The sequence below is a fragment of the Ambystoma mexicanum genome, chromosome 7p (assembly GCF_040938575.1).
Source record: "Ambystoma mexicanum isolate Mex_15411 chromosome 7p, UKY_AmexF1_1, whole genome shotgun sequence".
Taxonomy (NCBI): domain Eukaryota; kingdom Metazoa; phylum Chordata; class Amphibia; order Caudata; family Ambystomatidae; genus Ambystoma; species Ambystoma mexicanum.
Window position 1 is genome coordinate 598,042,060 of NC_090939.1, and position 12,066 is coordinate 598,054,125.

General features: G+C 42.6%; 1 protein-coding gene across 4 annotated transcripts in view; it reads right to left on the reverse strand.

Moving 5' to 3' along the window:
• Positions 1-616: 616 nt before the first annotated feature.
• Positions 617-12,066, reverse strand: part of HERC2 (HECT and RLD domain containing E3 ubiquitin protein ligase 2) — a 2,956,340-nt gene continuing 2,944,890 nt past the window's right edge. For all 4 annotated transcript variants that reach the window (XM_069636605.1, XM_069636607.1, XM_069636603.1 and 1 more), the window contains one exon: positions 617-1,705. In XM_069636605.1, coding sequence (XP_069492706.1) covers positions 1,433-1,705 — 273 coding nt within the window. In that variant the 3' untranslated portion in view covers positions 617-1,432. The remainder of the gene's footprint in view (positions 1,706-12,066) is intronic.

Consider the following 12,066-nt stretch of genomic DNA (forward strand, 5'->3'; position numbering starts at 1 on the left):
TAAACACAGTTAATCAGTTAAGAAACGAGTAAAAGGTCAAAATTGTACGAGCTAGGCTGGTTAAATATAAAACCTCTGAGTGTTCATTTTGAGTTGTAAAATAGACATTGCACTGTAAAGTACAAGTGAACAATTACTTACCGTTTAGTATGCCTGCTGTGCAAATCGATGCAAGTCTGTCTACTCTGTTCCCGTGTGCAATTTTTTCCGCATTGGTCACTAAATGTTCTGCTGATATGTGTTCTTTCTGGAGGCCAGTATTTATTTTAAACTCAATTTGATTTGTGCAGAATGTGCATTCTGACCCGAGCTCCTGCCATGCAGTATTTGGTTCCCCATTCTCTGTCGGTCTATGCCAAGCTGCCCTTACCCTATTTTGTCAAGAACGCAGGTAGGGGTTCACAGGCAACCCGCGTTTAGCTTTCCACACTACTACATTTGTGGAGGCACACCATCATCATTATTATCCCTGCAACCTCCAGCTGTTATATCACCCTAGGTGGCGCAAAGCAGGTTTATTTCTGTAGGTTTCATCAGCATACAAATACACCTAAATAAATATTTTCTGAATTGAGAGACACAACTTCCAGCACACTTCTGAAGAACAAGCAGCCCATTTCAGAGTTTTGGCAGGATGGAGACACTTTAATATACATAAGTTTATAGGGCTACATAAAATAATTATTTACAGCTTGTAACAGGTGTTTTATTCAGGGGGAAATTATATTGTTTTTAGCATTTACAATGGCACAAAGTTACTATGTACACTTCCCATGATCAAAGTGATGATGTTCACAGGAACCAGTCTGAGACTCACAATGCAGAAACTAAAATACACAACCGAGGCAGGATTAAACAAACAGATGCCCCTCTTTCCTGTTCAGCAGCTGCAGGTGTACTTCGAGGAATACTGATCAGTTCATTTTCAAAAGGGTACTCCTTTAAATAAACAAACTGCTAGCAAAACGTGTTCAAATATTTATAATACTATTGAGTTTTGTGCATGGTATTGTCAATATACAACCAAGAAGATGCACTGTGCACAACACTAAAGGGGGAAATATATTGCACCCACAAGAAAAAAAAGGTATTTCTGCCGTTCTGTTTTCGGTGCTGCACTAGCAGCATTTCCATAGACATTTACAACACCTTCAGTAAACACAAAATATATCAGAGTAGTGCAGCAGTTAAGAGGTAAAACAGCCCTCTGAGCTCTTAAATGAAATGTCCATAGATATTGCTGAAGCAGGGGAGTTATCAATTCTAAACCTTTCTTCCAAGATCAAGTAATAAACAGTAATCCCACACGAGAACTGGTAAGTTTTGTTGTTCAATCGACTCAGAGTTCTAAACTGTTCACTAGTCACGTGGCCGCATACTGCAGTTTTCCAGAAGCTTCTGACAATATGATGGCTGGAAGTTTTCGGTTTCTTCAATGGCCAGTTAAATAGTCCTGTGTAGAGTCCGAAGCAAAGGAATCCGCATCTTCGTTGTCCGAGTCCTCACTGCTGTCATCAGCGGTGGGCTCTCCGGTCAACGCTATGCGCGCATAGTCATCCGTGTCTATGGATTTGCAGAAGTGAATGGCGTATTTCAGTTTCTCCTCCAGCACCTGCTTGCATGAGTACCTGGGTAGCTTTAGCAGAAAGAAGCATGTGTAGGATTCGGGGAGAAAGTGGTCTGGAGGGTTGTACTTGTCTAACACCTGGGGAGAAAAGAACATCACAATCAGAACTTTGTGCAAACCGAAGCAAAATATTTGATTGCAAATCAGACCGAAAAACGTGTTCCAGGAATTAAAGACGAGTTTCATAATGTGCTTCTAGACAAGTGAAACATTTTCAACAGCAGTACTTTGTATTCCAGAAAAAAACATGCATGTGTATTTAGATGGGGGGTAAAAGGGCATTTCATTTCAGAAATAAAATCCACTAAAATACAACTTTTTTTAAAAAATAATCCACTTCCCTATCTGAATCAGCAGATGGAAAAATACATCAAATCAATATGAGCGTTCAAAACATAATTACCGAAAACATTGCGTACTTTCACCTATCACCATTAACCAATGTTGGGAAGGAAATTAACCTTTCCCACCCCCCTAGATGCTTTAGAGTGATGATAGCCCCATAGATAGACGTGCGATGTGCCAGGGGGGGAGAGGACTGTGCTAGGAAACCCTGCACAAACACAATATTGCCAGAAATAAAGATGTTTAGACATAGTGAGCGCATATTAAGAGACGCCATTTTGTAGTTATGGTAGATACATTCAGTCCTGCATGGCCGTGTGGTAAACACAGGCCTGATGAAGAAACCTTAACATGCCCATACGCTGATGGTAAAAGGACCTGTGCTGCTAATGCCCATAGAAACGTCCCTTTGTTCCTTAACTGTTGCAATTACTTGTTATCCCGAAAAGGAATGAGCCCTGCAAGGCCGCGAGACAGCACCAGGCTCCTCGCTGCGCACATTCATCACAGCCCGGCCACCGGCAGACCTCCAACCCCCAGGATTTATGACACCCACAACTGACCCAGTCCAAGAGCCCTGAATTCTGCGATTGTAGGTGACCTCAGACCACCAACCATAAAACCAGTGGTCATAAAAGATCTGAAAGAGCACAGCCATTTCACATTATTTCATAATGACACACTTTGTAATACGAGGTACAGGGAGAAATAAATTGGAGTCCAAAGCGAGGGTGGAAACCTTGGGTGCAGAGAGTGCGATAAGAACTGAGCAAAGAATGTGTGGGTCAGCATGACCGTGATTGTCATCCTGTGCCAGTCCCAGAGTTTCCCAGGTGCACGCCATAATGATAGAGTAGCATTGTCTCGCAATAGTAACTTATGAGGAACGTGACCTTCAGCCCCAGGAGAGATGAGCCCAGCTGACCCCAATGTGATGGAAGACGGAGGGACAGGGCTGGGGCGAATTGCAGCCTGGCATCCCCTGTGGAGCAAGCCCATGTATAGGGTCTCACAAACCAGCCACACAGGTTTTTACTGTATGTGATGATGATGATGTGCTGCCTTATAACCTGAACGTTCTCGAGCAGCAGAGTTCTTTGCTTGCATCCTTACTTTTGTGCTATTAAACCTTGTTATCCTTGCAAGAAATCTCTTGCCCTTTTTTCACTAGCGAGTTTTATTTTTTCTGGCATGAACGTTCAGGGATATGCCTTCACCACTTCTAACATGTTCTTAATAAAACGTGATATATCAATTAAAAACTTCACATCATCACAATTCATGGTAAAATATATAGCGTCCCTTCGTGTCCATAATTGATTTTTAATAAGGGCAATCCTTAGCCACTGCTTCCTTAATATAAAAAAAAATGTACAATCCAATAAAAAATGTGAGAAATCATCTTTATTTAATTGTTTTTTTTCATAACGTGCCTAATACCGTACACGAGTTCGGTTTCTAAGCACGGATCCGGGATGTGAACCTCTGTTGCTCTGAGTGGTTTTAATTCCAAGACCAGCGCCTTGCCCCCTGTGCTATTCTCCATTCACAGATGGCTATCGTTCTCGCCCCAAGCCACATGTGCAGACCTTTTCCTGGGTGAGCCATGGGGTTCTTGATCTGAAAGGGAGTACATTTAGCCTGGTCGACGGAATAAGTCTTCGGATTTCAGGGATCTTGATCTTAAGTACAACAGGAACAACTCTCACTTGTCTGGGTGATGGAGAGTAATATTTCAATGAAATGTGCACTTCTCTCGTAAAGAACATTACATTCTAATTCTACAGCTCTCTGAGTAGAAATCTACGCTAACTTCGTGATAAGTTGCCCAATGCCACAACATCCCTCAGGTTCCACACATTCATTAAACGAATTCCAGGACTATACCAACTCATGGTACATTTACTAGAGTTGGCCAAGGAATCACGCTGAGCAACAGTTACATTAGAGTTTAATGGGGAATTTAATTGCACATTCCCAAAAATGTTTTCTAAAAACCTCCTCTGACTTTGTAAAGATAAACTGACTATACCCAATTCATTTATCAGAGCATCCCCGCGAGTTCTAGTTGGCAAGCCTATAATCCTCTGCAACCCAGATTTCAACATTGTATCTAGGCACCCACAGGGGGCTGCACCCCAGATCTCCGCTCTATTAAGAACAGCCGTATTGATTTTAGATCCAAGGACATGCCAGCACGTGTCCAAGCGTTTCCTGCCAAAATTATAATAAAAGCAGAGAAGTCCCCTTAAGCCCATAAATGCTCGCTTACACACCACCTTTATATGATTACTCCAACCACCGCTTTTGGAGAACAAGAGGCCCAAATATTTGTATTCATTCACCACCTCTTGGGGTTTATTATTCAGAAACAATTTGAAAGATGGTTTCCCTTTGCCGAACAGTAGTATTTTGGTTTTAGACAGATTCAATTGAAGATCAAGGTCTGCAAGATATTTGTAAGCATATTCCAAATTCCGCTGTAGACGACTGGAGATAGGTCTATCAGGACCATGTGGTCTGTGTTCACACCATTTTGAAGAGGGGGTATCAAGTCCTGAGCTGCTGCATGGGGATTAAAATCATGGAGAAAAAGAACAAAGGAGCCAAAGGGGCAACCTTGTGTTACCACTGCATTAGTTGCAAACTCACTAGACTAATTGTGGTTTGCTGCCCACCTAACCCTTGCTGATGTATTTTGTGATGCATCACTGATGACTCCACCCAGAAACCTGGTCTGGGACCCTTCTCATGTGGACAGGGAAAGGCCGACTTCCCCTTCCTTATCTCGACCGTGGGGGTGTACTGTGGGAGGATCGTATGGGGTGTGGAGAGAACAGACCAGTAAGACTGGGAAACCCCCCTGCCTAACTTTCCCCATGATCCTACACCTTTGATGGCTGTTTGCCAAACAGCAGAAGTTAAAAGAACTAGCTTTGTCATTGGGGACTAAGAGTCACATCATGCCACAAGTACTGGGACGAGGAAGAGGGCTGATGAGGCATGCAGTAGCAATGGTCCGGCAACTAAGCCTAACAGCCCACACCTGAAGGAACCTGGAAGGCATAAAATGCCCCCTCAGGCGCAGGCAATTAGAAGGAGCTGGAACTGTGACTGGAGTGTGAGCTGTAGCAGTAGAAGTAGACCGAAGAAAGCACGAAGCTGGCAAATCAAGCAGAAGTGGGAGAACCAGATGGACGCCGGAACGTGGATACAGCAGATTTCACCTGCTTGTTCCGATAGGGTCCTGTTGCCCCAAACTCTGAAGTGCACAGGCTACGCAGCGGAAGGCATGCATGAATGATGCTTTTTCCCCATCTGAGCCCGATTGCCTTATAGAGAATGTGTCGGAGACAGAGGCGAGGAGCTGTAGTCAAGCCATCAGTCTCAGGAGCAAGAGGGGCTCCTCAAGTATGTTGCCGGACTGGAGACACCTTCAGCGAGGAAGGGTGTGGGTCCCTGTGAAAGCAGAAGTAGTTGTGGCCGAAGTCGTGGAAGTTGTGCGACCTGCAGAAAAAGGATTGCAGAACCCAGTCAGTGAAACCTGGCATTCTAATTCCTTGCGCGACCATTGCCGGCAACAGTATCCAGTTTCCTATTCACACGCGGACAGTCAGAAGCGAGCCGAGGTTGTTCGTCGAAGCTTTAATAAGCAAAAAATGGAAAAGTAGTACTTGCGTGTATTGGGTAATTCCTTTCTACTTGCGTGAAGAGCAAAAGCTGCTAAAACCCATTGTTAAACCCTTAAAGACGAAAACCATATCAAGAAGTGGTCACGTGTCTCTCATTAAGAGTGAACGTTGCAAAGGCCATTGCTGAATACCCAACATTGATAAGACCATTGTTAAAAACTGTGAAAACTACATCAAGAAGAGGCTGTGTGCGCCTAATTGTGATTTCCAAAGGAAGACTGAACTCTATCCTTTACTTTCACGCAGGCATACTTTCACATGAAAGAAGTTAAGCAGTTAAACAGTGCATCTACAATTGAAGAGAAGAGCAAGCATTGCCCAAGCCAAGAGTCTCCCCATGCTAAGAGTGAAAACAACCTTTCTCAGAGCCAAAAAGCAATCTAAGTATTCTTGTGAACTCCATAACAGCGCAACCTGGCTTAAGACACACTTGTATATGCATTCCCTGCAGCCAAGAGAGTGGCACCAAGGCTTTTGGGTAATTGTTTGGGTTAACAGTTGCCAGAAAGGTGAAGGAAAAGTTGGGGAAGGGAAACTGTCTGCTTGTAAAGATTATTTTGAAGTTGACACAAACTATACTGCTAAAGATTGTGAAAGGAAGAGGGAAATGGTTATAGAGGCAAACCTATGTTGTTATTGTGGCAGGCAAACAAGAAAGGCAAAGAGGCTGCCCCTTTTGAAGAGATATTTAGAGGAAGAGTACCTTGCCTACTTGAAGGTGTTGAAGTACTTGAAAGTAAATCTTGTCAGAACTGTCTTAAAGTCCAAATGTACAGTAGTAGTCCAAAGTACTGAAGCTGTGGAGGTATATCTGGTTGTCAGTAGATGGAACATTGCAGTAGCCTAAACAAAGTGGAGTACTATGAGACAAAGGAGACTGTCCTTATGGTACACTTGAGTAGAAGTGAAGTTGTGGAAGTAGCAGCACTGTGAAATCATCCTGACCAACTGTTACCCAAGAACTGTGTTTCACTGACTGATAGAAGTAACATTTCTTGTGAACTGTGGCAAGTCTTCTTGGATTGCTGGAAGCGGTAACAAAGCATTGGGGCTGGGATTACTGTTGGTGCTGTTCAAAGTGGCCCCATATTACACATTTTTACCAAGCCCAGCCTTTTCCTATGGGAAAATTTAGAAATGCAACACAAAAGATGCCCAGAGTGCCGAGGCCTACCAGTAAATCTCCAGAGTTCCCAATAGGCCAGTCCAGCCCTGGTCCTGAGGAAGTGGAAAGTCCATCTTTTACCAAGGAGAGAAGATTTGCTATTGTTGGAACTTTGGTTAACAAAACTTTACTTAGACATTGAAACATAAAGAACTATTTTGAGACTGCCTTATGACAAGGATTTCTTTATTTCTCTTTTTGATTGAACATTGAAGCAGAATACACTTTAAATCCTGGGGCAGGGAATCCTTCCAGGTTACAAAAACATTATCAAGAAGCTGTGAGTGTTGTTTAGGTTATTTGAATTGCCATATATTATTTGTGTATGTGTTGTTTAGTGTGAGGGACAGACATCCTGTGTTAGAGTGTTTCTCCTTGTATTTGATTAGGCAGGAAAATCCTCAGCAGAGTAGGGATAGTGCAGCATTTTACTTTATTTGTTCTATAATAAAAATGGCATGTTTTGAACAATCATCAAACAGTTGTCTGCCTCGTATTGCTGACCCCTCACAATTTCCATATAGCAACATAATTAACTGGAGAAGCCTTAGCGGGAACCGATCCCTCTAAGCTTTGCCCAGAAATGATTTTGGGCTACCTAATCAAAAGCCTTTGTGAGTTCAAGAAAGACGACCCATCCTTCCAGCAAAATATTTCTCCACCAATGTATTTAATATAAAACATTGGTCCATTGTGGAGAAACCCCTATGGGTAGGGTGAGAGGGGGATGGATGTCATTTCTTGTTATATTTATTCATATTTTATTAGCATTTCTTATATTACAAACAGTAATTTAATCCTTCCCTCCCTGCCAAATCTTCCCTAATGCCCCCACCCTACATTGTGTCACCATGGTACAACACAAGGTAATAATAATCAGCACAAACTGAAAGTCAGTGAAAACCCAGGATTCAGAGATGTTGAGGTTAGTCCTGAATGTTACAGTCACTTTGCAAGAATTTGAGTACTTTCGCCCATCCAGATGAGAATTTAGACTTCATATGAGAATTTAGACTGGTCTACTTGGATACTGTATGTGATCTATTCGAGGGCGACGAAATTCCAAACTTTGGAGATCCATTCGGCAACTTGTGGAGATTCATTAGATTTCCCTTTCTGAGCGTTTCCTAATAAAGCAGCCAGTAGCAGTATTACCTTTTTGTTGAACTTTTTCTTATTTTTGATTCAAGCATCAATAGAAGAACAGATTTAAGAGAGTTTGGCTTCAAACAACCAAAAATGTGAGCCAACCTGTCATCAATCTCTGCCCAATATCCCCTCAGTTTTGGACAGGTCCACCAGATATGCCCCCAGTCCTATATTAACCCACATTGCCTCCAGCGTAGCGCTGGGATGGATGATCTCATATTGAGCAAATAGCCTGGCGTATAGTGCCATTGAACCAACAACTTATACCAAAATTCCCTTAATTGTAATGAACGGGTGAGTTTGAGAATATCTGACCAAAGCCCCTCCCATTCTGCTTTCGCTATATGTTCTCTTAGAGTCCGTTGCCAATGAGTGATGTAGCATGGCGAGGAATCGGGAGTGACAGCTGCCATTAATTTATATATATTTGAGATTAGAGCTCTATTCCCAGGCTTAGAACTAGCACATTTTTCAAAGATGTTGAGCTCTTTAGTCACCGCCTGTTTATTCGTGGGGGGCAGGGGTCAAAATCCAGTAATAGACCTGGAAATACTGGAAGCGGGCAAGTTCGTTTAATCCAAATTCTATTTTGCATTGATTAAAGGGCTTAGGGTCATTGCCATGAAACATGTCTCGCAATTTCAAACAGCCTGCCTCACTCTACTAAAAGCCGGAGGATCTTGACCCGGATTGAATTGAGGGTTACAAAATAACGGTGTAAAGGTGAGGAAAATGTTGTGAATTGATAATTTTTGGCAGCGGTATTCCATACCACTTCAACCAAGCTTGTGATTATACTCTTATGGATATTAATGGGGCTACCCCTTTTGGGGAGCCAAAGATTGTCTCATAGTTGTGGACCACCGATCGCCCGGTCCATTTGCAGCCACCTTTTCTCCGACTCCTTTACCCACCAATCCTTTATTATTCGAAGTTGTGTAGCTTGAAATAATTTGTGCACATGCAGGAGACCTAATCCTCTCTTGTTCGTAGGTATAGTTAAAACCTCATTGGCTAACTGCAGAGTTGTATTTTTCCAGATAAATGTAGATATTCTCTGTAACTTTTTTTTCAAAAAGGGCCTGGAAGGCGAATTGAAAGTGCTTGAAATTTTCTAGAGCATTTTAGGAAGGATCACCATTTTTATAGTGTTGATACGACCTAACCAAGAGATTGTCAATGGGCCCCATTTACTCAATTGACCTGCTATTTCTTTCAGCATTGGTGGGTAGTTGACTTCATACATCCCTGGAGTTAGCCCACCTAAATGTTTTATGCTAGCTTGTGCTCAGCCAAAGTGTGTTTGCGTACGGTGTACTTGCGCTTCCGCCTTTGAAAGGGAGACATTACAAATTTCAGATTTAGAATGGTTGATTTTTAAACCCGCCACTGCACCATAATCCTTCAATTCACTTTAAATTGATTTCAGAGTTTTTCCCAAATCCGTTATACACATCAACATATCGTCTGCATAAGCCCTAATTTTATGCAGACTCCTTTCGCTAAAAATGGCTCAAGACAAATGGCATAAGGTAATGGTGACATGGGGCATCCTTGCTTGGTCCCTCTTTGAAGATTTATCCAGGGGGGAGCGAGGGGGTGGAAGAATTGGCCATTTATCGAAAGATGGACTATTGGTGATTTATAATTTACTTTTATTTTCTCTATACATTTCAGGCCAAAACCCATCTTTGCTAGAGTTAAGAAAAGAAAACCCCACTCCACCCGATAAAATGCCTTTTCGGCATCGAGAGAGAGTAAAACTGCAGGTGTGCCCGTTTACCCTACTTTTTCCAAAATATGACATTTTCTTCTGATGTTATCGTGGGCCTGCCTATGTTTAAGGAAACCGGATTGAACTGGGTGTATGATTACTGGAAGTAAGCTCTCAAGCCTATTAGCCAATAATTTTGAATAGATTTTTGCGTCAATGTTAATATGGTCTATTGGACGATAGGATCCACATCAGGGTCCTTTACCAGATGTTATACAGGAAGATGAATTGCTTGTAAATACACCCCCTGTTTTTCTTGATCTGGACAATCTGACCAATACAAATTGGAGTAAAATGAATGAAATTGCGAAATTATTTGTGATGTTTCAGTAACTGATTCACCTGACAGGGTTTTAATGGATTTAATAGTTTGAGAGGCAATCCTCTGACGCAGTTGTCTAGCTAGCAGATGGTCCACCTTGTTTGTTTTCACATAGTACTTTTGTCTGAGGTATAATAAAGATTTTTCCGCTTTTCTTTTCTCAGAGTAAGTTTAATTTAGCAGCCACCATACGATACATTTTTTGAATTGAGAGACCGGCATTTGTTCCATTTTCCTCATTATTTGCTTCAGCTCCTCCTCCAATTCTATCTCTAAGGGCATTAATTGTTTGCGTCTGTATGCCATTTCAGCTATAAGCAGACAGCGAAGTGTTGCTTTAAATGCATCCCACAATACATTTGCTGAGGTATCTTGTAGCAAGTTAATCTCAAAGAACTCAGTTTTCTTGCCCTCTATTTTATTTTCAACTACCGCGTCTCCCAAGAGTACTACTGGGAAGTGCCAGGCCCATACCCTCTGAATTACCCCAGACACATGTAAATCTATGCTAAGGGGTGCATGATCCGAGAGAGAGATCGGAAGGCAAGAGATTTGTGATACCCATCCCAAAAGTGGCTTTCAAATCCAGATATAATCTATTCGAGAAAAGGTCCGGTGGACATGTGAATAAAACGTGTATCCACTACCCTGCCTATTCAAAGCTGGCCATACATCTACCAAAGTTAAGCTTGCAAAATTTAGTTTTAAGGACTTTGATGGCCTCAATTGCATAGAGTAGGTGGATGCGCTGCAATCTCAGGACAGATTCCATGCCAAATTTAGATCACCCATGAAGATTATTTCCCCTTGCCCAAAGGCCTCTAGTGAAGTGATAGTTTATATCAAAAACCCTTCCTGACCCGTATTAGGAGCATGCATTGAGGCCACAGTTATCTTCCTAGGACCTATAGCCAATACCATAAATACATACCGTCCCTCTTTGTGGATCTTAGTACGTAGCACCTTGATATGACACAGATCTAATTGCTATCAGCACCCCAGACACCTTGCTTTCTGCCTTTGCCTGTTTCACCACCGAGTATCATCACACACTAAGGAATGATTCCCTTCTTCTGGTATTGGATCACACACTCCAGTATCGTTCACACCGAAGCCAGGGGAAATGACTCCCTTTCCTCGGTCGTCGCTTTATCAATGGGATTTTAGTTTCTTCCATTTTCAGGACCAGGAGAGTGACTCCCTTCTCCTGGCATTGGTCTGCACGCTCCAACATATCATAACAAAGCCAGAGGGAACGACTCCCTTCCAGTGGTCGAAGTACACAAAAAGAAGTAGTGGAATTATGTTCCCTACTGGCCTGCCCCTGCTCCCCATAAAACCCCATCGCCACGCCCCTCCCACGCATAATACAAACCACCCAAACAAATGCACCTGCTGTTTAAGGGAACGTTCAGTGCACTGAAAGTGCAAGTTTCAACTTCTTCCTACACTTATTTTAAAACTAAACCATTTCGAAACTGTTTCTTTTTAAAATAAAAAAGTATAGGAACAGTAAAATGTAATTTAAAAAAGTAGAGGTGCACCGCTCCTCCCACTTCGATCACTGCTCCCTTCCCCTGGTGCCTCTTGGGCGCATTAAAAGGTCTTTCAGTCTCCTCAACAGGAGAATGACTCCCTTCTCCTGGTGTTTTAGAGTTCTTTTCCATATCTCTCAAATTGATATGTCTTTAGCCCCATTCTTGTGGAATTAGCGAAGTCCCAACTCCTCCTTGGGGCCTTAGTGGACTTTTCCCTGCCACTGCAAAGTGGATGCTTTCGTTGGATGCTTAGTACACTTATGTTGGGGTTGCAGACTCTTCTCTTATGGTCAGTGGGCTTATGGCCGCCACTGCAAGGAGGAGGTTCTACTCAGATGCCTAGTTCACTTGTGTGGAGGTCCCAGACCTTTCTTTGGTGGTCAGTAGGATTGTTGCCGCCACTGTGACAAGGACGTTCTCCTCAGATGCTTGATTCACTGTTGCCGTTTCTGAA